This window comes from Trichechus manatus, unplaced genomic scaffold (genome assembly GCF_000243295.1).
Source record: "Trichechus manatus latirostris isolate Lorelei unplaced genomic scaffold, TriManLat1.0 scaffold00239, whole genome shotgun sequence".
In the NCBI taxonomy this organism is placed as follows: Eukaryota; Metazoa; Chordata; class Mammalia; order Sirenia; family Trichechidae; genus Trichechus; species Trichechus manatus.
This window is the reverse complement of record NW_004444175.1, coordinates 1,709,142-1,736,555: the sequence shown is the minus strand read 5'-3', so window position 1 is coordinate 1,736,555 and position 27,414 is coordinate 1,709,142. Positions and strand designations below refer to the sequence as shown.

The window sequence follows — 27,414 nt, the reverse complement described above, 5'->3', positions numbered from 1 at the left end:
AGTGCCAGAACATGCCAGAGAAATGAAAGATCCCTAAGAGGTGGAGTAACCTGAGAAAACTTCATAGAAGAGGTGGAACTTGAACTGAATCTTGAAGGATGAACAATGATGGGAACAGAAGAGAGATACTCTGGGTAATGGGAATATTAGCAAACGCAAAATGATAGGAAAGATATTTGTCTGATTTCAATGACAGATCTGTAGGATATAAGGTTGAGGGGGAGGGGCAAGTTCAGATGATAGAGTGCCTTAAATGTCAGGCTGCATGTGAAGTTAACACAATCAAACATATACATGCATACATATTACCTGCTCCAAATCCCACCAGGCCACGAGCAACCAACATGTAGTACTTATTATGAGAAGCTGGGACGTGGACATACGCATAGAGGCAGTTGGCTGCCACCGAAATGAAGATGGAGACAAAAAGAGGTTCTTTTCTTGGTCTATAATTAGACCATAAACCAAACATAGGTGAAGCTACCATTTGGCCAATACTAAATGAAGCAATAACCCAGCCCAGAAAACTTGCATCGGCTGTCGGATCAATCTGCAGAAAAAGTATAATACTTTAAGAATCGTTATTCAAGAAAAGCAAAGTTTAAAACATAAATACAATTGTCTGACCATGTAACATTTCCTATTAAAAAAAAGAAAAACAACAAGTCTAACATATAGCTTTTGTAGCACTACTACTTGTAAGTAATAAGTAAGAGATTCAAACTTCTGGCATTATAATTAATGTGCTAACAACTCATTGTAAAAGAAAAAATGCTTAGGAAGCCTCATCTTTTAGAAAGATTATGGAAATTCACAGTTCATAAAAACTTTGTTGAAAATATAATCACACCACATACAGCAATAACATAAACAAGTAATATGAGGCATGATTTAATTCTTACAAATATAACTATTTAGACTTATGCTGTCCCATAAGCTAAACAGCCATTAACACTGTAAATCTATTTTTTAAAGTGGGCACAACAGTCAAATGCTTAAAGAAGATAATAAAAACACAGAAACTGAAAGGCAATTCTTTCATTAAATTGATTATTCTTCCTTCCTACATAGATATTTCAAGATTCTACCACTTTAACAGTGTTTACATACAATGATGATGGCTGAAGAGAGAACCAAATGATGATTAAAACTCAGAAAATAAAATATTTTTCAAAAATAGAAAATTTTAGCCTAGAAAAGGGACTGTGGAATAAATCAACAGTTTTTTTTTTCTTTTTTTAAAATATGGTGGGCTATGTAATGGTTTGGAAAAATAAGAACCATTACATCTTAGAAAATAAGTGTAGACAAATATAGGTAGGTGGTAGAATAACTTAATAAGGAAAACTGTGGCCTTTCGTTTCCTGAAGATACATTAAAATAGCTTAAAATGGAAATATTTAGGTACCTTTTTGTTTATTGGGGATGAGAAATAAAGAGTGAACAAATTAAATAATATATCATATGTTCTAGACTTAAAATATCTCTCATTGTAGACATCCTGGTTTCCATTCTCTACCCCTAAGTAGTATTTTTAATTTCTTTTGTCTTCTTGTTAGCGTATAAAATAATAACATCATGTCATATAAATTTTTAAATTTTCAAAATAGCAGTGTAAACCCAATTTTAATGTTAAATATACAGTTGTTTGAAAGTAAAAGGATAAAAGTGTCTTCTCAGGATATCAATTGATCATAGTCAAGTATCATGGACAAAAGTGAGCTGACTCAACAATATTTGCTAGAGACCCATGGAAAGTTTTATTTTCATTAGATACTATACAGGGACTGGAGAGCTGGATCTGTAGAATTTTAACAGTAAAGTAAAATGGTTTGGGAGGCATGCGCCTCTACAACAGAAGCTGTCACTCCAGAACCTGAACCATCTGTGCTCTGTGTGTTGCTCTCCCTCTGACAGTGATGACAGCATCTCATTTCCGGCCTTCTGGCTACCTTTGATTATCTCTATCATGTGGTTTACAGGATAAATCTGAATGACTTATGAAAAATTAGCTCACAAGCTGGCCACTGTGAGCTCTCTACCCTCATCTCTCTGCCTACTCTCCCCCAATTTTAACTTCCACCATCTAGAACTGTTTGAAGTTTCCAAAACGAGCCAAGTTCTTCCTTGCCTCCTGGCATTTGCACAGGTTCCCCTACTGCTTCTTCCACCAAGAATACCTTCCCAACTTTCTATTCTCTGGCCCTTACCTTTTCTTCAGGTCGCCAATTTCTGAAGGCCTTGAAAACTGATCATCAGTTGTTACTGATTTTCCCAAGTCTTCCAGGATCTCTTCAGTCTGAATTAGCAATACTTCCCTAACCCTGTGCCTGTCTGTCTGCCTCTTCTCTCCCACACACACATATGCACACATGCAAACACACAAATGTACACACAAACCATACTTTTAGACCCTTACCCAGGGACAGTACTAAACCTTTCACATACATCATTTTTTGTTCTTCTTAACAACCCTGTGAGACGGTTATTGTCACTCCTGTTTGACAGATGAAGAAACTGAGGTTCAGAGATGTTAGGTAGCTTGCCCAAGGTCACACAGTTAGAAAATTGCAGAGCCAAGTCCTTCTGAAATCCAAATATGACTCTTAACTACGATGCTATGTTACCTACTACCATAAAATTTTTAATTCTTAACTTAAGGCTACTATCTCTTTTATGGAGCCCACGTGGTAAAGTGGTTAAGTGTCCAGCTACTAACCAAAAGGTCAGCAGTTTGAATCCACCAGCTGCTCCTTGGAAACCCTATGGGGCAGTTCTACTCTGTCCTATAAGGTCACTATGAGTCAGAATCGACTTGATGGCAGTTGTTTTTTTTTTTTTTTCAAAATAGCAATGAGAATATGGCACTAAGTTAGTAAAAAGTGAAATTTGTATTTTTTATTCTTATATTCCTTTTTAAGTATCTTTCAGAAGTAAAGAATTGCATTTTTGAAAAGTAAAAGATTCACAAAAGCTAAAAAGTATAAAATGAAAAATGTCAAAAAACTTCTCATATCATAGTCATTATTTTTATTTTCTAAATATTCATCAACTATGTCTAGTATTTTTGTTGAAACCATCTGACCATCCTAACAATCTAGTAGGGGAGTTCAGTTCACTCTCTGTAAATGTATTGTTACAACACTCCTTGATAAGTGCTAATGATAAAGGGATATGGAAGCACATAGGAGAACCGAACCTTCTAACCCAAATTGAAGTGAGGGACAGTCAGAGAGGGCTTTCTGAGGTGACATGGGAGCTAAGCCTTGAAGGATGAATAAAACATAGTGGGCGAGAAAGGAGAAAGGGAAGAAGGAAGGGAAAGAGCAACAGAAGGAGGGAAAGCATTCCAAAAAACAAAGAAGAATGTGTGAAGACCTGAGGAGCCTGGGTACATCCAAGTGGAGACATCTGATAAAGTGTTGACTATTTAGTATGGGCCAAGGCTCAGGATCTAGGCTAAAATACAGATACACACAAGACACATTAAACTCTGGAAGGGCCAACAATTAACGAGCAAGTTGAGAAAGAATACACGAGAGCTTTTGAGAAAAAGGAGTTAGAATTAAGAGGGAAGCCAGGACACAGAAATTTCATGGAGGCTAAGGGGTTTCACTCACTAAGTAGAGAGAAGGCAACAATGTCAAATGTTCCCCAAAATGTCCCCTCAAGTAAGGGCTGTACGTATCAATCTAGTTAGCAATTAAGTCATTGGAGACCTTAACAAGAGCAGTTTCAGAGTAAAAGATTTAATCAGATTATAGCAGTTTAAGGTGTGAATAGGAGGTCAGGAAGTACAGAGGGACTCTTTTCAAGAATCTTATTGTTTAAACGAATAAGTTTCCAACTTACTTACTAATTTTTCTTAAGTTCATTCTCAGATATTTAAGATAAGATTGACAGGACTTGATGATCAATTGATGTCAAGGTACTCAACAAACTTGCAACTTGTTGTCACTCCCTCCTCCCCATCTAATAATCACAGCATCAAAACATATGTGTTATCTATTCTTTTCACAATGTAACTGGATGCCTCAAGTTAATTTTATGGGAAAAGCGTGTAATTATTCCTTAGAAATATCATTTGCACATTTTGGGAATCCAGACTATGTGTAGTTTACTTTTTTTTAGGGAGGAAGTAGCGATGAGATGCAAAAGTGGCTTATAATTAGGTGACCATACATCTCTGTTTGCCTGGGACTGTCCTAGTATAACCCTATTTTTCTGGTCTAGCAGATCTTCCACTTTAAAAGTGTCCTGATTTGCCCAATAAAGCATAGGATCACCTTACTTAGAAGCCTCTTTCAAGGAAATACAATCTCAAGTTATTCTAGTAAAAAGGATAGAATAAAATACCAAAGACACATTCTAGAAAACTCTTATTACATAAGAGTTTCTGTTACTACAGCTACTTAAGAATAAATAGAAATGTACAAACCTTTTGCAGATATGGCCATATGGACATTATCACGATAGAAAACCCTGTAAGAGGCAAAATCTGTTATTTATACTTATAATAATTTTGTCACTATTATACAGATACAATTTTTTGAACTATAGCATGGATTTTAAAATATCATTCTAAACTGACAGATTTATGCACATAAATGCCTAATTTATCAAGCAATGGGATTTTATTTATCAGAAGGAAAATAAATATTAAAGGCTTGAAAATAACATACAATTATAGTCCCTGGCCATAATTAATACAAGAAAAACAGAAGACCTTTCTCCTCAGTCACATGTCTCTGCTGTAAGTGAAAATAACTGCAAGTTTTGTTTAGTTTTTTACAGCAGAAATGAATAGAGGAAAGGCCACTTTGTTACAGAGGCAGTCCTAGGTCTCTAGTCTGTGTTGTTTAGGGGTGACAACTGACTGCAGGAAAGACAAGGAAGAAGGACTATGATCATCTAGAGGGAGCAGTGGCTTTAAAGAACCAGGACATTTCAAGATGGTCCTATCTTAAAAGAAAATTCATTATCTCTGCTAGCCTTTATTGCCTAAGAACTGTAATAATAAACTCCTATGCTATTTGTCAATTTTAGATGTTAGGGATATCCAGTCAGAAATTCTATAAAGTCTATTATTTTTAAACAGTTTTATTAAGATAAAATTCACATACCATACAATGCACCCATTTAAAGTATACAATTCAATAATTTTTAGTATAGTCACAGATAAGTGGAACCATCACCACAGTCAACCTTAGAACATCTTCATTACTTCAAAAAGAAACCCTGTAACCCGTTGCTGTCAAGTCGACTCCGACTCATAGGAGCCCTATAGGACAGAGTACAATTGCCCTACAGGGTTTCCAAGGAGCAGCTGGTGGATTTGAACTGCCGACCTTTTGGTTAGCAGCCAAACTCTTAACCACTGTGCTACGAGGGCTCCATCCTTCAGCTATCACTCCCGTCTCCTACACCCACCACCTACCTCCAATCACTAATCTACTGTTTCTACAGATTTCCCTATTCCGAGCTTTCATATGAATGGAATTGTATAATATGTGGTCTTCTGTGTCTGGCTTCTTTCACTTAGCATAATATTCTCAAGGTTTATCCATGTTGCAGCATGTATCAGTGCCTCATTCTTTTTACAAAGCTTATTTCAAAAATAACTTAATCAGTATTTTCATTTTAGTATACTTTTGTTTGTTTGTGGTGAAAACATACGCACCAAAACCACTTGCCAGCACGACTTCCACATTTACAATTCAATGACATTGATTACATTTTTCATGTCATGCCATTATTCTTGCTATCCTTTGCCAAAACATTCCACAACCATTAATGTAACCATTTAACGTATCTTTAATTGGCACACTGATGAAAAGAGGACTGAAAAAGCCAACTAATATTTGAAATCAAGGCTACAATTTTGCAATCAAGAAACTTGTAAACAAGTAAGATGTTTAATATGCCAATTAAAATCAAAACTAAAACTAATTTTTTGTTGTTAAGTTTATCTTGTTTCTTATAAATTTTAGATAATATTAAAATTTAGAAATATTTTAAAGAAAAAAAAAAAGAAATCCAATCTATTGCAGACATTGTTACCTAACAACATCCATTTACCCCCCTTTATCTTCTTAATGGCATTCCAATTTTATTCAGGTATCCATCCTTCCACCACAAAGCCACAGGCTTTAGGAGAAATTGTCCCACCGCCAACTCGAGAGGGTACATCCTGATTAGACTGAAAAATTCAATTGGGGTAATCACATTATCCTAGTTGATGACAGGTTTAGAAATTCACAGGTAGCCCAGTTCTGACCAAAACAGAAGTGAGGGCAGGACTACTTGGGGATCTCTGGAGAGGACTCTTCATCCCTGAAGAGGTTACCAAAAAAGTCCCTTTTGGTCAACGGAAGTTACTGTGAATGGATGTGAGACCTGGAAGTGCTGTAGCTATCTCATTATAGCCTAAAGACGAAGCCAATTTGCAGAAGGAGGCAACATCAGAAAAGTGATTGAGAAGAAATATTATAATAAACAATTATAATAAATAAATTATATTACTCCTTAAGCCAATTTGAATCAACTTCTTTTTCTGATATTTGCAGAACGCATCCTAATTGATACACAATACAAGATGAAATTATATTATAGATGATTGTTGAAAATATCCTTCATCTCCTACTTTTCTTTAGTTTTAGCTTTATTTAAAATGTGTTTTTAGCCAGTGTTAAATTATGCACAAGATTGACAAGTAAGAGAAACAGAAGAGTAACAAGGCTAACAGAAAATAAATAACGAAACAATTTAGAAAAATGACCTCCACTAAACTCGTTTTGGGGAAAGAAACCACTTGTAAAATTTGTGGCTGTACAACAATTGGTATCTATGCTCCTGGAGCAACAGAGGACGAAGGAGAGTCAGAAACCTGAGGAGGAAATGGAATGTGTGGCTAATTGCCTCCATGAACAACTGCCTCCTTTGCCATGAGACCAGAAGAACTGATAGTGCCCAGCTATCATTACTGAAAACTTTGACCAAAGATTCTACAGAAGAATCCTGATCAAAAGGGGGAAAATGCAGAATAGGATTTATAATTATCTTGGACTCTAGACTTTCTGGAGTCATGGAAGTTGGATGAACCCCCGAAACTTGCCTTAGCATAATCCTTACACCTTAAACCAAAAATATCCCCTGAAGTCTTCTCAAAGCCAAACAATAGTTTAACTAGTAAGAAATGTCTGCCTTCAGCATTATGCTCTTTTAAGAACTATCTATATGCGATCAAATTAACAACAGCAACTGGAAAGATCAGATAATAACATTAGGGGGCAGTGAGTTTATGTTAATGGGGGAAGAACAACTCAGAAAAGGAGGGTTAGAATGGTCGCAGAACTCAAAGAATGTAATTAGTGACACTGAATTGTGTCAAACTGGTATCTGTTTTGCTGTGTACATTCTCAACAACAACAAAATAAATAAAATTGAAAAAAAATTAGTGCCTATTCAAGGGAATACTGTGCAATGATAAAGAACAACGATGAATCCATGAAACATCTTGTAACATGGAGAAATCTGGAAGACATTACTGTGAGTGAATTTAGTCAGTCGCAAAAGGACAAATATTGTAATATACCACTATTATAAGAACTCAAGAAAAAGTTTAAACACAGAAGAAAACATTCTTTGATGGTTATGAGGGCAGGGATGGAGGGAGAGGGGGTATTCACTAACTAGATAGTAGACAAGAATTATCTTAGGTGAAGGGAAGGACAACACACACTACAGGGGAAGTCAGCACAACTGGACTAAACCAAAGCTAAGAAGTTTCCTGAATACAACCAAACACTTCGAGGGACAGAGTAGCAGGGGCTCAGGTCTGGGGACCATGGTTTCAGGGGACATCTAGGCCAACTGGCATAACAAAGTTTATTAAGAAAATGTTCTGCATCCCACTTTGGTGAGTGGCGTCTGGGGTCTTAAAAGCTAGTGAGTGGCCATCTAAGATGCATCAACTGGTCCCAAGCCACCTGGAGCAAAGGAGAATGAAGAATACCAAAGACACAAGGAAAGTATTAGCCCGAGACAGAAAGGGCCACATAAACCAGAGACTTCCTCAGCCTGAGACCAGAAGAACTAGATGGTACCCAGCTCCCACCAATGACCGCCCTGACAGGGAACACAACAGAGAGTCCTTGACAGAGCAGCAGAAAAGTGGGATGCAGAACTCACATTCTAGTAAAAAGACCAGGCTTAATGGTTTGACTGAGACTGGAGGGACCCTGGAAGACATGGCCCCCAGACTCTTTGTTAGCCCAAAACTAAAACCATTCCCGAGGCCAACTCTTCAGACAAAGATTAGACTGGACTATGGGACATAAAATAACACTTGTGAAGTGTGCTTCTTAGCTCAAGTAGATACATGAGACTAAATGGGCAGCTCCTGTTCAGAGGCGAGATGAGAAGGCAGAGAGGGTCAGGAGCTGGTTGAATGGACACGGGAAATCAGGGGTGGAAAGGAAGAGTATGTTGTTAGTATAGGGAGAGCAACTAGGATCACAAAACAATGTAAATATAAATTTTTGTATGAGAGACTGACTTGAATTGTAAACTTTCACTTAAAGCACAATTTTAAAAAAAGAAAAAATTAGTACCTATAGACTTTAAGGGTCCAAACGTAGAAAAAAAAATTAATCACCTCAAACATTCCTTTAAAAATTATTACTGTATTAATAAACCTTATTTATTTTCATTCCCTATCCTTTTTAACATGCTAATGACATACAGATGTTAATAGTTTGAAAATTTTTTCCTCATAAAATTTTACTTTTTAGTAATTACATATACAAAATATTAGTACTTTAAAATATATCAAGCTATACAAATTAACATTCTTGCGTTTTACTGCTTATACATTACATGTCAATAAAAAATGAAGTTAAACATGACATTTTATATAAATTTTTAAAATTATGTATAATTTCTAATACTTACCTACACTGCTGAGAAACATAGTAAGATACAGAATCCTTATAGATCTCCATCGGCTCTTATAATGCTCTTCGGTTTCTATAACATTCCATTCTCTAGGTATAAAGAAAAAAAATTAGTATAATTTTATCTTATTACCCATGGATTGTTAAATGGCCCAATACTATTCTTCTCTCTCCTGAAGTCATAACATTATATGATCCACACTGCCGTTGAGTCAATTCTGACTCATAACAAACCTATAGTACAGAATAGAACTGCCCCATAGGGTTTCCAAGGCTGTAATCTTTTCGGAAGCAGATTGCCACATCTTTCTCCCGCAGAGTGGCTGGTGGGTTCTAACCGACGACCTTTAGGTTAGCAACTGAGCGCATTAACCACTACATAACCAGGGCTTCTTGATGACATGATAGTGAGGAAAATATACTAATCTGGGGGGTTTACTGTAATAATTCATCTATAAATAAGCCTTATTTTTAAAAAGTTTCCAAGTATTGTATTTATGCATCATTGTATATAGAAACTTGATAGACACAAGAAAAATGTTGCCAAAGAAAATTTATTAATCAAGAGTGTTGAAATTTGTTAAACTGACTGTCTTAGTTATCTAGTGCTGCTGTAACAGAAATACCACAAGTGGATGGCTATAACAAAGAGAAATTTCTTCTCTCACAGTCTAGTAGGCTACCAGTTAAAATTCAGGGCATCAGCTCCAGGGAAAGTCTTCCTCTCTGTTGACTCTGGAAGAAGGTCCTTGTCATCAATCTTCTCCTGGACTAGGAACTTTTCAGTGAAGGAACCTCGGGTCCAAAGGACGTGCTCTGCTCCTAGCGCTGCTTTCTTGGTGGGATGAAGTCCCCATGTCTCTCTGCTCCCGTCTCTCTATCTTAAAAGACATTGATTTAAGACACAATCTAATCTTATAGACTGGCTCCTGTCTCATTAACATAATGGCAGCTAATCCCATCTCATTAACATCATAGGGATAGGATTTGCAACATATTGGAAAATCATTATCAGATGACAAAATGATGGACAATCACACAATACCAGGAATCATGGCCTAGTCATGTTGAAGATATTTTTGGAGGACACAATTCAATCCATGACACTGACAATTAAAACGAATAAAATATATCATCATAAATCAAGTAAACTAGCTACAATAATTAGACCACACCCACGTGGGATACACAGCTGTTGTTGTTAGGTGCTGTTGGGCCAGTTCTACTTCCTAGTGACCCTATGCACAACAGAATGACACACTGCCCAGCACTGCGCCATCCTCACAATCATTGCCATGTTTGAGCCCAGTGCTGCAGCCAGTGTGTCAATCCATCTTGACAATGGTCTTCCTTTTCTACAAGCATGATGTCCTTCTCCAGGGACTGGCCCCTCTTGATAACATGTCCAAAGTACATGAGACAAAGTCTCACCATCCTCGCTTCTAAGGAGAATTCTGGCTATACTTCTTCCAAGACAGATTTGTTCATTTGTTCATTCTTCTGGCAGTTCAAGGTATATTCAATATTCTTCACCAGCACCATAATTCAAAGGTGTCAATTTTTGTTTGGTTTTCTTTATTCATTGTCCAGGTTTCACATGCATGTGAGGCAACTGAAAACACCATGGCTTCGGTCAGGTTCACCTTAGTCCTCAAAGTGCCATCCTTGCTTTTCAACACTTTAAAGAAGTCTTTTGTAGATTTGCCCAATGCAATACATCATCTGATTTCTTTTTTGTTTTTTACTGTGCTTTAAGTGAAAGTTTACAATTCAAGTCAGTCTCTCATGCAAAAATTTATACATTGTTATGTGACCCTAGTTGCTCTCCCTACACTGTGACAGCACACTCCTCCTTCCACCCCAGATTTCCTGTATTAATTCAACCCGCTCCTAACCCTATCTTCTCATCTCACCTCCAGACAGAAACTGCCCATTTAGTCTCATTTATCTACTTGAGCTAAGAAGCACACTCTTCATGAGTATCATTTTATGTCCCATAGTCCAGTCTAATCTTTGTCTGAAGAGTTGGCCTCGGGAATGGTTTTAGTTTTGGGCTAACAAAGAGTCTGGGGGCCATGTCTTCCAGGGTCCCTCCAGTCTCAGTCAAACCATTAAGCCTGGTCTTTTTACTAGAATTTGAGTTCTGCATCCCACTTTTCTGCTGCTCTGTCAAGGACTCTCTGTTGTGTTCCCTGTCAGGGCGGTCATTGGTGGGAGCTGGGTACCATCTAGTTCTTCTGGTCTCAGGCTGAGGAAGTCTCTGGTTTATGTGGCCCTTTCTGTCTCTTGGGCTAATATTTCCTTGTGTCTTTGGTGTTCTTCATTCTCCTTTGCTCCAGGTGGCTTGGGACCAGTTGATGCATCTTAGATGGCCACTCACTAGCTTTTAAGACCCCAGACGCCACTCACCAAAGTGGGATGCAGAACATTTTCTTAATAAACTTTGTTATGCCAATTCACCTAGATGTCCCCTAAAACCATGGTCCCCAGACCCAAGCCCCTGCTGCTCTGTCCCTCGAAGTGTTTGGTTGTATTTAGGAAACTTCTTAGCTTTGGTTTAGTCCAGTTGTGCTGACTTCCCCTGTAGTGTGTGTTGTCCTTCCCTTTGCCTAAAATAATTCTTGTCTACTACCTAGTTAGCGAATACCCGCTCCCTCCCTCACCACCCTCATAACCATCAAAGAATGTTTTCTTCTGTGTTTAAACCTTTTCTTGAGTTCTTATAATAGTGGTATATTACAGCATTTGTCCTTTTGCGACTGACTAAATTCTCTCACAAGAATGTCTTCCAGATTCCTCCATCTTATGTTTCACAGATTCATCATTGTTCTTTATGGTTGCATAGTATTCCATTGTGTGAATGAACATACCATAATTTGTTTATCCACTCGGCCGTTGATAAGCACCTTGGTTGTTTCCATCTTTTGGCTGTCGTAAACAGTGCTGCAATGAATACGTGTCTGCGTGTATCTATTTGTGTGACAGCTCTTATTTCTCTAGGATAATGATTATGTGGTTCTTGTTTTTTGTTTTATTCATGTGATGGATTACATTGATTGTTTTCTAATGTAGTACCATCCCTGCATACCTGGTATGAATCTCACTTGATCATGGTGAATTATTTTTTTGATATGTTGTTGAATTCTATTGGCTAGAATTTTGCTGAGGATTTTTGTGTCAATGTTCATGAGGAATACTGGTCTGTAATTTTCTTTTTTTGTGATGTCTTTATCTTCTTTTGGTATCAGGGTTAAGCTGGCTTCATAGAATGAGTTTGGGAGTATTCCATCCTTTTCTATGCTCTGAAATACCTTTAGTAGTAGTGGTGTTAATTCTTCTCTGAAAGTTTGGTACAATTCTCAGATGCAACCAGGCCAGGGCTTTTTTTGTTGTTGTTGTTGGCAGTGTTTTAATTATCTTTTCAATCTCTTCTTTTGTTACAGGTTTATTTAGTTGTTCTACATCTGTTTGTGTTAGTTTAGGTAGGTAGTGAGTTTCTATAAATTTGTCCATTTCCTCTAGGTTTTCAAATACTTTTTCATAGTATTCTGTTATGATTCTTTTAATTTCAGTTGGGTCTGCTGTGATCTCACCCAACTCATTTCTTATTCCGGTTATTTGCTTCCTCTTCTGTTTTTCTTTTGTCAGTTTGGCCAATGGTATATCAATTTTGTTGATCTTTTCAGAGAAACAGCTTTTGGTCTTGTTAATTCTTTCAATTGTTTTTCTATTCTCTATTGCATTTAATTCTGCTCTAATTCTTATTATTTCCTTTCTTCTGCCGCCTAAGGGCTTCTTTTGCTGCTCTCTTTCTACTTGTTCAAGTTGTAGGGTTAATGTTTTGATTTTGGCCTTTCATCTTTTTGGATGTGTGCATTTATTGCTATAAACTGACCTCTGAGCACTACTTCTGCTGTGTCCCAACAGTTCTGATAGGAAGTGTTTTCATTCTCATTTGATTCTGTGAATTTCTTTATTCCATCCTTAATTTCTTCTGTAACCCAGTAGTTTTTGAGCAAGGTGTTGTTCAGTTTCCATGTGTTCGATTTGTTTTCCCTTGCTTTTTCTGCTATTGATTTCTACTTTTATGGCTTTATGGTCAGAAAAGATGCTTTGTAATATTTTGATGCTTTGGATTCTGTTAAGGCTTGCTTTACGGCCTAATATGTGGCCTATTCTGGAGAATGTTTCATATGCGTTGGAAAAGAAAGTATACTTGGCTGCTGCTGGGTGGAGTGTTGGGTATACGTCTGTGAGATTAAGTTGGTTCACTGTGGCATTTAGATCCCCGTGTCTTTATTGAGCTTCCTTCTGGATGTTCTGTACTTCACCGAAAGTGGTGTGTTGAAGTCTCCTACTATTATTGTGGAGCTGTCTACCTCTCTTTTCATTGCTGTTAGAGTTTATGTATTTTGGAGCCCTGTCGTTGGGTGTGTAAATATTTATTATAGTTATGTCCTCCTGGTGTACTGACTCTTTAATCATTATATAGTGTCCTTCCTGATCCTTTGTGGTGGATTTTACTTTAAAGTCTATCTTGTCAGAGATTAATATTGCCACTCCTGCTCTTTTTTGAGTGTTGTTTGTTGATATATTTTTTTCCATCCTTAGCATTTTAGTTTGTTTGTGTCTAAGGTGTATCTTTTGCAGGCAGTGTATAGATGGATCGTGTTTTTTTAATCCATTCTGCCACTCTCTGTCTCTTTATTGATGCATTTAGTCCATTTACATTCAGCGTGATTATTGATAGGTACGAGTTTAGTGCTATCATTTTGATGTCTTTTTTTTGTGTGTTGTTGACAGTTTCTTTGTTCCACTTAATTTTTTGTGCTGAGTCGTTTTTCTTTCTGTATTTTCTTTTCATCTTTTTCATTGTTGTTGATTTTGTATTTGCTGAGTCTTTATGTTTCTCGTTTTTTATTTTGAAGTGTCAGATTGTTAGTTTCCTCTGTAGTTACCTTAATATTTACCCTTATTTTTCTAACTTTAAACCAGTCTTTTATTTCTTTATATCACCTTGACTTCTTCTTCATATGAGAAATCTATGTCTACATTTTTTAGTTCTTCTTTTTTGTTTTAATACTGTCATCTTTTACATACTGACATCTCTGTTTCCCTATTTTCAGTGTTTTAGCTTTGATTTATTTTTGTGACTTCCCTGTCTGGGTTTTAGCTATTTTCAGTGTTTTAGCTTTGATTTATTTTTGTGACTTCCCTATCTGGGTTGATAGCTCTGTCCTGTGTTCTAGTCTTGGGTTATTATCTGTTATTGATTTTCTAACCAGAGGACTCCCTTTAGTATTTCCTGTAATTTTGGTTTGGTTTTTGCAAATTCCCTAAACTTCTGTTTATCTGGAAATGCCCTAATTTGCCATCATATTTAAGAGACAGTTGCGCCAGACATATAATCCTTGGCTGGTAATTTTTTTCCTTCAAGGCTTTATATATGTCATCCCATTGCTTTCTTGCCTGCATGGTTTCTGCTGAGTATCCAAGCTTAGTTTTATTGACTTTCCTTTACAGATGACTTTTCGTTTATCCCTAGCAGCTTTTAAAATTCTCTATCTTTGTTTTTGGAAAGTTTGATTACACTATGTATTGGTGACTTTCTTCTGGGATCTACCTTATGTGGGGTTTGATAAGCATCTTGGATAGATACCTTCTCATCTTTCACGATATCAGGGAAGTTTTCTGCCAATAAATCTTCAACAATTCTCGCTGTATTTTCTGTTATTTCCTCCCCCCACCCCCATTCTGGTACTCCAATCACTTCTTGGTTAGTCTTCTTGATAGAGTCTCACATAATTCTTAGTGTTTCTTCATTTTTTAAAATCATTTTATCTGATTTTTCCTCAAATAAGTTGGTGTCAAGTGCTTTATCTTCAATCTCACTAATTCTGACTTCCTTTGCCTCAATTCTGCTCCTATGACTTTCTATTGAGTCGTCTAATTCTGAAATTTTACTGTTAATCTTCTGGATTTCTGATTGCTGTCTCTCTATGGATTTTTGCAGCCTGTTAAGTTTGTCATTATGCTCTTGAATCACCTTCTTAAGTTCCTCTATTGCTTTGTCTGTATGTTCCTTGGATTGTTTTGCATTTTGAAGGATATCTTTCCTGATCTCTTGAAGAGTTCTGTATATTAATCTTTTGTGTTCTACCTCCGGTAATTCCAAGAAATTCTCTTCCCCTGGAAAATTTCTTGATTCTTTATTTTGGGAGCTTGCTGAAGCCATCACAGTCTGCCTCTTCATGTGATTTGATATTGACTGTTGTCTCTGAGCCATCAGTAAGCTATTATATTTATTTATGTTTGCTTACTGTGTCCTAGCTTCTTGTTTTCTTTTGTTCTGATATGCCCAAATAAGCTGATCGTGACTCAATTTGATTATTGGTGCCTTTGAAGGTCTAACATCCTGTCACCAGGTGGTTAGATCTGTTACTAGGTATGTAAGCCCAGGAGTCTGTTTACTTTTCTTGTATGAATTTAGTTCAGGTGTCCAGGTAGTTGGTCACCAAGCGTGTGGTGCAGTCTCTCACCTACAGTCCTAGACAGGCATGGGTGATCGGTATAGGCATAGGTATCTGGCTGCAGTAGGGGGTCACGCACTGAACAAGGCAGGGGGCTGACGGCTGCCCCGAGTGTCTGGGAGGAAAGCGTGTCCCTGTTCCCTAGAGCATGTAGGTGGGTAGGTTTTGTAACTGGAGTATGAACACCCAATGCTGTTGGCTATAAGGACTGGGAGGCACCACTTATTCTTGGACCCCTGTCACTGGGGGCTAGGTGGCATGGATGGAGCCACCAGTCCTCAGGCCCCTGATGTGGGTAGGTTAAAAAACCAAGAAAACAAATCCATTGCCATCAAGTCGATTCTCACTCATAGTGACCCTACAGGACAGAGTAGAACTGCCCTATAGGGTTTCCAAGGAGAACCTGGTGGATTCAAACTGCTGATCTTTTGGTTAGAAAACGTAGCTCTTAACCACTACACCACCAGGGTTGCCTGTGGGTAGGTCAGGACCCTGCTTAATGGGCAGAGCAGTGTCAAATGTCACGAACCTGCCACTTCATCATATAGCTGACACAGGTGAAGTTAGGCTTCAGGTATATACCCTGTTTTACTGTAGTAATGAGGGCCTATGCTGTTGAAATGGGCCTACACAAGTCTATGCAGTGGGGAAAGGCATCCAAAGTTTGTGGACCCCTTCTGCCTGTGCCTAGTCAAAGGAGCTGTGCCTACCCTGAGTTTCTGGCTTAGGGGAGGCAGCAGATTATTTTTTTTCCTGTTTGCTAATTTGTTCCCCCTCCAACGCCGGGAGAATGGCTCAGGGCACGTGATAGGTCCTACTTCCGGCCTAGGGGACTTGGCAATAGCTGAAGCTGGCCCAGGACCCAGTGCAGAGCAGGGAGGGGGCAGGTAAATGGGAGAGAGGTTGTCCCCAAATCGGGTATTTTTTGATCCGTGCAGTAGGTCAGACGCAAGTACTTATCTTTTGCTGATTGAGCACCGCTTTTCACTGGTTCTGGATGCCCGAGTAGACTCTCTGCCACTGGGTCTCTCCCGATGTGGAAAATTCCTCCTGAACGCCACTGCTTGCCTCACCATGCATGCAAGCGGATCCGGTCTGAAGGGCGCTGGCTCCCAGCAGGTCAGGTCTGGCAAATTCTTGCTGCTTCCGAACCATCTCTCCCTCCCCCTGCCACTCAGTCTGATTCCTCAACTTTGCCTTTGATGTTAAGGGCTCCCAGATTGTCACATACAATCGGTTCACTTTTTAATTTTTTTTTTTGGTCTTTGTCGTAAGAGGGACCACAGGAAGCATCTGACTACTCCGCCATCTTGGCCCTGCCTCTCCATTGTCTGATTTCTTAACTGCTGCTTCCACAGATGTTGATTTTGGATCCAGTAAGATGAAATCCTTGACAACTTCAATTATTTCCTCCATTTATCATGATATTGCTTATTGGTCCATTTGTGAGGTTTTTTGTTTTCTTTTTGTTGAGGTACAATTCATACTGAAGGCTGTAGCCCTTGATCTTAGTTAGTAAGTGCTTCAAGTCCTCTTCACTTTCAGGGGGCAAGGTTGTTTCATCTGCGTATCGCAGGTTGTTAATGCATCTTCCTTCAATCCTGATGCTCATTCTTCTTCATATACTCCAGCTTCTCAGATTATTTGCTCAGCATACAGATGAATAAGTATGGCAAAAGGATATAACCCTGAAGCACAACTTTCCTGACTCTAAACCATGCAGTAACCCCTTGTTCTGTCTGAACGACTGCCTCTTGATCTATGCACACAGTCTTAATAAGCACAATTAAGTGTTCTGGAATTTCCATTCTTTGCAATGTTACCCATAATTTGTTATGATCCACACAGTCAAATGCCTTTGCATAGTCAGTAAAACACAGGTAAACACCTTTCTGGTATTCTCTGTTTTCAGCCAAGATCCATCTGACATCAGCAATGATATCCTTCGTTTCACATCCTCTTCTGAACCCAGCTTGAACTTCTGGTAGTTCCCTGTTGATATACTGCTGCAAGTGCTTTTCAATGACCTTCAACAAAACTTTACTTGTGGGTGATATATGATATTGTTCATTAATTTCTGCTTTCTGTTGGATAACCTTTCTTTGGAATGGGCACAAATATAGACCTCTTCCAGTCAGCTGGCTAGGAAGCTGTCTTCCAAATTTCTTGCCATAGACGAGTGAGCACCTCCAGCATTGCATCCATTTGTTGAAACATCTCAATTGGTATTTTTTCAATTCCTGAAACCTTGTTGTCTTAGTCATCTAATGCTGCTATAACAGAAATACCACAAGTGGATAGTTTTAACAAACAGAAATTTATTCTCTCACAGTCTAGTACACTACAACTCCAAATTCAGGGTGTCAGCTGTAGGGGAAGGTTTTCTCTCTCTGTTGGCTCTGGAGGAAGGTCCTTGTCATCAGTCTTCCCTTGGTCTGGGAGCATCTCAGCACAGGAACCTTAGGTACAAAGATACACTCTGCTCCTGGCACTGTTTTCTTGGTGGTATGAAGTCCCCGACTCTCTGCTTAATTTCCTTTCATCTCTTATAAGATAAAAAGTGGTGCAGGCCACACCCCAGGGAAACTCCCTTTACATTGGATCAGGATGTGACCTTAGTAAGGGTGTTACAATCCCACCCTAATCCTCTTTAACATAAAATTACAATCACAAAATGGAAGACGATCACACAATTCTGGGAATCATGGCCCAGCCAAATTGATACACATATTTTTTAGGGGACATAATTCAATCCGTGACACTTATTTTTCTCCATTCCCCTCAGTGTAGCTTGGACATTTTCCTTCAGTACCGTTGGCTGTTTATCATATGCTACCTCCTGATATGGCTGAATGTCGACGAATTATTTTTGGTACAGTGACTCTATGTATTCTTTCCATCTACTTTAATGCTTCTTGAGTCGTTCAGTATTTTCCCTGTAGAATCCTTCAATATTGCAACTCAAGGCTTGAATTTTTTCTTCAGTTCTCTCAGCTTGAGAAATGCCAAGAGTGTTCTCCCCTTTTGGTCTTCTAACTCCAGGTCTTTGCACATGTCATTATAATACTTCACTTTGTCTTCTCAAGCCGCTCTTTGAAATATTCGGTTCAGCTCTTTTACTTCATCATTTCTTCCATCTGCTTTAGCTACTCTGTGTTCAAAAGCATGTTTCAGAGTCTCTTCTGACATCCGTTTCAGTCTTTTTTCCTTTGCTGTCTTTTTAATGATCTTTTGCTTTCTTCATGTGTGATGTCCTTCATGTCATCCTACAACTTGTCTGGTCTTCGGCCATTAGTGTCCAATGCATAAAATCTATTCTTGAGATGGCTTCTAAATTGAGGTGGGATAAACTGAAGGTTGTACTTTGGCTCTAGTGGACTTGTTTTCATTTTCTTCAGCTTTGACTTTAGCTTGCATATGAGCAATTGGTGGTCTGTTCTGCAGTCAGCCCCTGGCCTTGTTCTGACCGATGGTATCAGCTTTGTCTCTTTCCACAGATGTAGTCAATGTGATTCCTGTGTATTCCATCTGGTGAGGTCCATATGTATTGTTGTTGATGTTGTTAGGTGCGGTTGAATTGGTTCTGACTCATAGCGACCCTATGTAAAAAATGACGAAATACTGTTAGGTTCTGTGTTATCCTCATAATCTTGGCTGTGTTTAAGCCCATTGTTGTAGCCATGCTTATAGTGACCATTTATGTTGTTGAAAAAAGGTATTTGCAATGAATAAGTACCTTAGTCTCGAACAATTCTATCACACGATCTCTGGAGTCATTTCTATCACCGAAGCCATATTTTCCAACTACCAATCCTTCTTCGTTTCCAGCTTTCACATTCCAACCACTAATAACTATCAATGCATCTTGGTTGCATGTTTGATTAATTTCAGACAGCAGAAGTTGGTAAAAATCTTCAATTTTTTCATCTTTGGCATTAGTGGTTGTTGCATAAATTTGAATAAAAGTTGTATTAACTGTTCTTCCTTGTAGGCATATGGATATTATCCTAGCACTGACAGCATTGTACATCAGGATAGATCTTGAAATGTTCTTTTTGACAATGAATGTGATGTCATTTCTCTTTAATTTGTCATTCCCAGTATAGTAGAACATATCATGTCTGATTCAAAATGGCTAATATCACTCCATTTCAGCTCACTCATGCCTAGGATATTGATCTTTAGGCATTTCATTTCATGGAATGAGTGGGGGGAGATACACAGCTACTAAGTAGTAAAAGATAATCACTGTCATCATTATGACATGCTCCACTTGATGACAACAAATTAACTTTACTGTGGGAAGCTATTTTGTCTGGGTACTTTCAGCAAAGTTAATGTAGAAGTAACAACAGAAAGGTTTGATGTGACTTAAGACATTCCTAGCCCTGGGATCTACTAGAATACTTGCCTTTGCTCCAACCTGGGTTACCAGTTCTACTAGTCAACCAAAGAGGACCCAAAGCCCCTCAGACTAGGCTGACCTAGACCAAGATCAAGTACGTCGTTGTTGTTAGGTGCCGTTGAGCCAGTTCCGACACGTAGTGACCGTATGTACAACAGAATGAAACACTGCCAGGTCCTGTGCCCTTCTCATAATCGTTGCTATGCTTGAGCCCATTGTTGTAGCCACTGTGTCAATAGAGCCATTGTGTCTAGAACAAGTATATTACCCAGAAATCCTCCCTTTGTCAGGTGATACATGAGTGTGTGTACTCACTACATTTTCACATATGCTCAAAGAGTTAACAAATTTACCTCAATTTGAGCATGTCTTCAAATAATTAAGACAACAGGTTAAATGCCTTATGTTTCAAGTTTATTTTCTAAAATAGACGTTGTTGTTGCAGTTATTTGTTGCTGTAGAGTTCTCTCTGACTCATGGAGACGCCATATACAACAGAATGGAATGTTGCCCGGTCCTGTGCCATCTTCATGATCATTGATATGCTCAAGTCCATTGTTGTGGCCACTGTGTATTTTGAGTGCTTTACAACCTAGGGGGATCATCTTCCAGCATATATTGGACAATATTCTGTTGTGTTCTATAGGGTTCTCATTGGCTAATTTCCGAAAATACATTGCCAGGCCTTTCTTCATAGTGTATCTTAGACTGGAAGCGCCACTGAAACTTGTCCATGATAGATGACCCTGCTAGTATTTGAAATTCCAGTAACATAGCTACCAGCATCGCAGTAACAAGCAAGCCACCACAGTACAACTGACAGACAAGTGGTAGAAAAATAAACCTCAGAGCTGTCATATTAATCTTCAAAAAAGAAACCTATATTTCAAAGATGATGCAGTTGGGAGTGGTAGAAAAGAAAGAAGGGAAATAACATTTTTTAGATCTGCTATGTGTGACTTATGCTATATCCCATAGTTTATGGTATAATGTATATAAAGTACTTAATACTGTGTATGCCATTCCATAAAAACAAACCTTTAACTGTAACGTTGTTAGCTGCTGTCAAGTCAGCCTTTGTCTTATGGCAACCCCATGCACTACAGGACAGAACCATTGTAATCCATAGAGCTTTCACTGGCTGATTTTTTGGAAGCATATTGCCAGGCCTTTCTTTGTAGTCTGTAATGTAGCATGCCTTGAAAATACCTGAGCACAGATGCCTATATTCTGAATTCAATACACTGGAATTTAGAATACCTAATGCAGGTAATCACATAGCACCAAAAATATCGTGGTATTCAATGCCACAGCATTGGATTCACACATCACTTTAAGGCACTAGGTTAGCATTATATTTTTAAAGAACTCATTGTTATTTTCTGGAGATCAGAAATTTAAACTTACAATCACTCACTAAGAATTATCATTAAAATCACCCTGACTTCGGGAGCAGGGGAGAGCGGCGAGAGCAGGATGCAAGGAAAGGACTGGTCCGAAGGACTGGTGGACCACAGTGACCAAGGCCTCCACCAGACCGAGTCCAGTGCGGCTAGATGGTGCCTGGCTACCACCACTGACTGCTCTGACCGGGATCGCAACGGAGGGTTCTGGACAGAGCTGGAGAGGGATGTAGAACGGAATTCTGGCTCGCAAGAAAGAGACCAGATTTGCTGGCCTAAAGGAGACTGGAGAAGCACCGAGAGTGTGGCCCCCAGACACACTTTTAGCTCAGTGGTGAGGTCATTTCTGAGGTTCACCGTTCAGCCAGGGAGTGGACAGGCCCATGGAGCCAGATCGGACTGAGGGGGCACAGCAAACCGGGGACAGGGGCCGGGGGGTGGGGGACAGGAGGGCTGGTGATGGGGAGCCCAGGGTTGAGTGGGGATTGTGTTGATGTGTTGTGGGGTTGTTGGCCATTGTCATGGGGCAATATGTGTACTAACTGTTGGATGAGAGGCTATTTTGTTCTGTGGGCCTTCATCTGGGGTGAGAGTGGCAGCGCAATTGGAGGAGCGTGGAGATTTTTGAGGTGGTGTGTCTTTAGCTGTGTATATTTTCACCAAAGAGAAAGAGGGGGAGGGTCGAGAGGGGAGAGGGTTGACGTGTTGTGGGGTTGTTGGCCAATGTCGTGAAACAGTGTGTGCATTGCTGTTTCATGGGAGGCTATTTGTTCTGTGGGCCTTCGCCTGAAGTACAGTTAAAAAACAAAAAAACCCTGAAAAATTTCAAATAACTATTTTACTCAGATCTTGTCTAAGTTAGAGAACCAAGAAAAAGCTTAGATTCTAGGAAAAAATATAATGAAATTGTATTTTCTTCAATTTGATTCAGATCCCAGTAAAAAATCTTACTTCTTTTAATAACAGCTAATAAATATTGCAGGGATGATAGAATTAGAAAAATCACCATTTAATAACCATTCTCCATGTAATAATGGACGGAGGCAAGGATCATCAATGGATGTAAACAACTAGTTAAGGGCAGGAGAGTCACAGAGCCTCAAAGTATGACCTCACACAACCAATTTCACAAAACAGTATGTGTATTAATTGTTTAATGAGAAACTAATTTGCTCGGTAAAACTTCATCTAAAGTAAAAAAAAAAAAAAGTATGACCCCTTAATACTTAATAAGCACAAAATGGAAAATGAATCTTTATAATGGAGAGATCTAGCAGCCACCCTCTTAACCAAGTGGTCGAGCTTGGCATCCCTAATAGTGGGATGGCCTGTCATCATGTGCCTCTTGACATAATGCATTGGGAGGTTCTCAAAATAACCCATGTGCCATTCTTGCTGGAAATGTTTGGCAAGGATTTATCTGGGAGGAAACAGCCCACAAATCCAGAATATGGAACGTTCTGCAAAACATTCAGTGTCGTGAAGATCAGAGAGAGGAGGTCGGGGGACAGTTTTAGGTTAAAACCAAAACAAAACCCATTGCCGTCAAGTTGATTCTGACTCACAGCGACCCTACAGGACAGAGTAGAACTGCCTCATAGGGTTTCCAAGGAGTGCCTGGTGGATTTGAACTGCTGACCTTTTAGTTAGCAGCCGAACTCTTAACCACTATGCCACCAGAGTCAATGACAATGCATTAACACCAACTGGATCCTGTTTTTAAAAACCAGCTGTAAAGTAAATTTTTTGAACGATTGGAAAAACTTGAGTATAGACTGTGCATTGCATAATATTCTTAGGTTAGTATTATGTTTCTAGGTGTGGTAACAGTGATGTGGTTGTGCAAAAGAACGTTTTTGTTCTTAGAAGACGCAGCTTGACGTAAAGTGTCACGATGTCCACAACTTACTTTTGGATAGTTTGGCAAAAAAGGTAAATGTAGGGGTATGTGTGTGTGTGTGCATGTGTGTGTGTGTGCATGTGTGTGTGTGTGTGTGTGTGTGTGTGTGTGCATGTGATGAAACAGATTTGAGCAGTGTGGAAAAGGCTAACAACAGTTAATGATAGTGGTATACAGATGTTCATTTCACTGTTCTTTCAGCTTTTCTGTGGGTTTGAAAATTTCCAAAATAAAAAAATAAAATTTTAATTCTTCCTTTTTTTAATTAAAAAAGTATGACTTCAGTGAAGAAATTTTTCTTTTGCTAAATAGAGTTGGAGCAAAGAATGTACTTATCCTTCAACTAAGTTACCATTTTTATTAATTTCCTTAAGTTTGATGATTCATCAGTAGTGTCACATGGCTGAGACTGAGTTTCTCAGAGGCTTCTTCCTTCTACCACCAGGGTGAAGAAGGAATACTGCACTTCCAAGGTGATTCATTCAGCATTGTTGATTGTTTTGTATCATCACTACCGTATTCTGGCATTAGATCTCCATTTGAGGTTCTCCGAGCAAAACTGTAATGCTAGAGGATTTTGTACTGTTCAACACTTTCATTACAAATTACTGCAATCCAAATGATAGCATACTTATCAAAATTTTAAGAAACTTAAAAACAAGGAGGGATACAAATATAGTGGAGTGAATTGACCAAAATAAATTAGATAACATTTAATAGGATTAAATAAAAAGTGCCACATTTAGGTTCAGCAGTTATAGTATAAAACAAGATCTACTACAATAGATTTAATACAAGGGAAGTTGGATAAGCAGCAGTTGATTATTTGAAAAAAAAAAAAAAAAAAGACTCTGGATCTCCCAAGGGACAATAAAATGACACTTTTACCAGAGATAGCTTCAGTGAACTACTGAAGAACAAAAAGAACCCATATTCAAAGAGGATGACAACATGTAATGGGGGAACAGTGATAGAAGAAATGAGAAGGCAGAAACAAACTAAGAATATTCTATAAAGGCATGCTCTATAATTACAAACACCCTAGTAATATTATTTTTACAGAGACTAGGCTAAAATTAACGAACCCTGTTGGTGCAACTGTTAAGCGCTTGGCTGCTAACCGAAAGGTTGGCAGTTTGAACTCACCCAGAGGGACTGTGGGAGAAAAGACCTGACGATCTGCTTCTGTAAAGATGACAGCCAAGAAAACCCTATGTGGCAGTTATACTCTGTCACATGGGGTCGCTATGAGTCAGAGTCGACTTGATGGCACACAACAACAACAGGCTAAAATTGCAAAGAAAATTTGTAAGCACCTGTAACGCCAAACATTTTAGGATATTCAGAGACAAAAAAGATCAGCAAACTACAGCCAAGAGGTCAAATGTGAACCACCATGTGTTTTTGTATGGTCCTTGAGCTAAGAATGATTTTTTTTACAGATCAGTGTTTGCAATCCATTTAATGACAGGAAACACTAATTTTGAATTCCAATTAAGCAAAATGTTACCCCTACCCAAATTCTATTCTTCTCATTAATAGACCTGTATTAATTATCCCTGGTGGCACAGTGGTTAAGAGCTACGGTTGCAAACCAAAAGGTTGGCAGTTCGAATTCACCAGCTGCTCCTTGGAAACCCTATGGGGGTAGTTCTACTCTGTCCCATAAGGTTGCTAGGAGTCGGAATAGACTCAATGGCACACAACAACAGCAACAATAATCTCTCTGGAAAACAGTCAAGAATCAGGAAGAAGTCTTCTGAGAAATCCAAATGTCACAAAGTCCATGCACTAAATTAAAGCTCATGCACTTGACTCACAAGAGAGATTAGTCCTCAGTCAGAGTCTTGTAACTACACACAATTCTATTAAGCATAGATATATGGTTTTCAAGAGCACAGTGAACTAGAAAGCCCAAAATGAAGTTGGGGGAAGAGAGATTGCTGACAACCATAACAATAACAAAATATGAAAGTCAGAAACAGAACAGGCAGAAAAACTAAAAAATACATAAAACATGAAAAGCACAGCAGTGTAGAATGAATTACTATAGAAGCAAATAGTCTCACATTGCTCAGTGGGCCTTGAAGACATCAATCTACATATTACAACATATTTCAGTATTGATATTCATTTTAATGATCTTGAGTAATCATGTAAAGATTGCATTCTGTATATCCTGTTTAGTAAATCAGGGATCAGAGAAATACATTATCCAAAGGGTTTCAAACAAAATTGTGAAAATAAAGGTCTGTTGCTTACAGGAAACAAATGTGAAAAAATCTGCACTGTCCCAGACAGCTATAGCATAACTGTGCATTTATTAACTAATTTACTTGATATAATTATTATATATTTCAAATAAAATGATACTGAAATCCATTTTCCTAAAGGTAAAAATACATACCTAATTTTGTAGTGAAAGACAAACTGTAACAATTCTAAACCATTGACCGTAAATAAATTAGTATGAAAATAACCAGAATTACAAGGGTCAAAATCTGGCACATTTGGATTTTCACAGGTAGAAAAATGAAAGATCCATGCCTTATACCATACACAAAAACAAATTCAAAATGGATTAAGGACCCAAATGTGCAAACTAAAACCATAAAATTCTTAGAAGAAAAAGCAGTGGCAACTCTGTAATGCCTAGCTTTTAATAATGGATTATCTAATAAGAAAAGCATAAACAGCAAAACACAAAATAAATAAATGGGACCTCAAAAAATTAAAACTTTTGTTCATCAAAGACTTAACCAAAAAAATGAAAAGACAAGCTACTGACTGGGAGAATATCTTTAGAACCATATATCCGACCAGAACCTAATAACCAAAACATATATAAAACTTCAACAACTTAACAACAAGAAGACAAATAGCCCAATCACAAAGTGGACAAAGGACTTGAATAGACATTTCACCTTCTTTGAATGAAGACATCAAATGGCCACCAAACACATGAAAAGATGCTCAGCATCATTAGCCATCAGAGAGATGCAAATCAAAACCACAATGAGATACCATTTTATCTAAGGTTAGATAAAAACAGAAAACAACAAATGTTGGTGAGGATGTGGGGAAATTGGAAACTTTACCCATTGCTGGTGGGAATTCAAAATGGTACAGCCATTGTGGAAAACATTGTGGTGGTTCCTCAAAAAACTAAAAATAGAAATATCATATGACCCAGCAATTCTACTCCTATGTATATACACAAAAGACTTGAAAGCAGAGACTCAGAGACTTGTATACCAAGTTCATTGCAGCACTATTCACAATAGCCAAAAGGTGAAACAATCTAAATGCTCATCAACAGACGAATGTATAAACAAAATGCGGTACATACATACAAAAGAATACTCAGCCAGGAGAACTTCTGGGCAACATTGCGCTATAGATAGAAGCACCATGCCGTCCCTCTACAGCAAAGACCCGAAAAACTAAGTCAAACAGAGACAAACGTTAATCCTGAAACCCTAAGCATCAGATGAAGAGATAAAAAAGTCAGCCAAACACTGAATGGAATAAGAAACTGACAGAGAACAGAGAGCAAGGAGAGATACATACGGAGATCCCCTATCAGCTAACGCAGCACAAATTTGCCATCTTTGACTCCTGTCTGAGATTGGGGAACAGGGAGTGTGGGAAAGCAGCTTCACGGAGCTTCCAGCAGGAGACAGAACAACCGGTAACCAGTGATATATGCTTTCCCACCTCCCCACCTTTTTTCACCTCCACTCGGCCTCCTCTGCTTCCTGTGGCCACAGTTTCTTGGCCAGGAGGCACCGGCTTCAGTCCTTGGATTCCACTTGCCCACACAGGCCAGCTCCCTGAGTGCCATTTGCTGGTTGCTAATGTGGCTTTTTTCCGCTTCTTTTGGTTTCTTCCATACCTCTCACCACCTCCCCCTCCTTTCTCTGAAATACCTCGCTCCGTGTGCGGTCTTTGCTTCTTCCTGAAAAGCTGTGAAATGTCGCTCCACTGTGGAACTGCTTCCTGGCCTGTGCCGCCACGCTGAAGGGACCCCCGGTGCTTTTTTGTCTGTTCACTTTGATTTGTTTGTTTTCCTTCTCTTTTCTCACTTTGGGAGCCCCTTCTAGCCAGGCTGTACTGCACGGCTTGGGAGCTACTTCCTCAGTCTGGCCAGGCACGCAGTGGGAAACCTGGGGGCATTTCTTTTTTTTTTTTTTTTTTAAATATTTTATTGTACTTCAGGTGA

The 27,414-nt window shown here is 38.6% G+C and overlaps 1 protein-coding gene across 1 annotated transcript in view; it reads right to left on the bottom strand.

Moving 5' to 3' along the window:
- The window catches only part of MFSD8 (major facilitator superfamily domain containing 8), a 72,823-nt gene that overhangs the window by 22,909 nt on the left and 22,500 nt on the right, over positions 1 to 27,414 (bottom strand). Inside the window, exons 2-4 of the mRNA XM_004389276.3 lie at positions 8,953 to 9,044; positions 4,439 to 4,482; positions 310 to 550 (exon numbers count right to left, since the gene is read on the bottom strand). Of these exons, the coding sequence (XP_004389333.2) occupies positions 310 to 550; positions 4,439 to 4,482; positions 8,953 to 9,044 (377 nt within the window). The remainder of the gene's footprint in view (positions 1 to 309; positions 551 to 4,438; positions 4,483 to 8,952; positions 9,045 to 27,414) is intronic.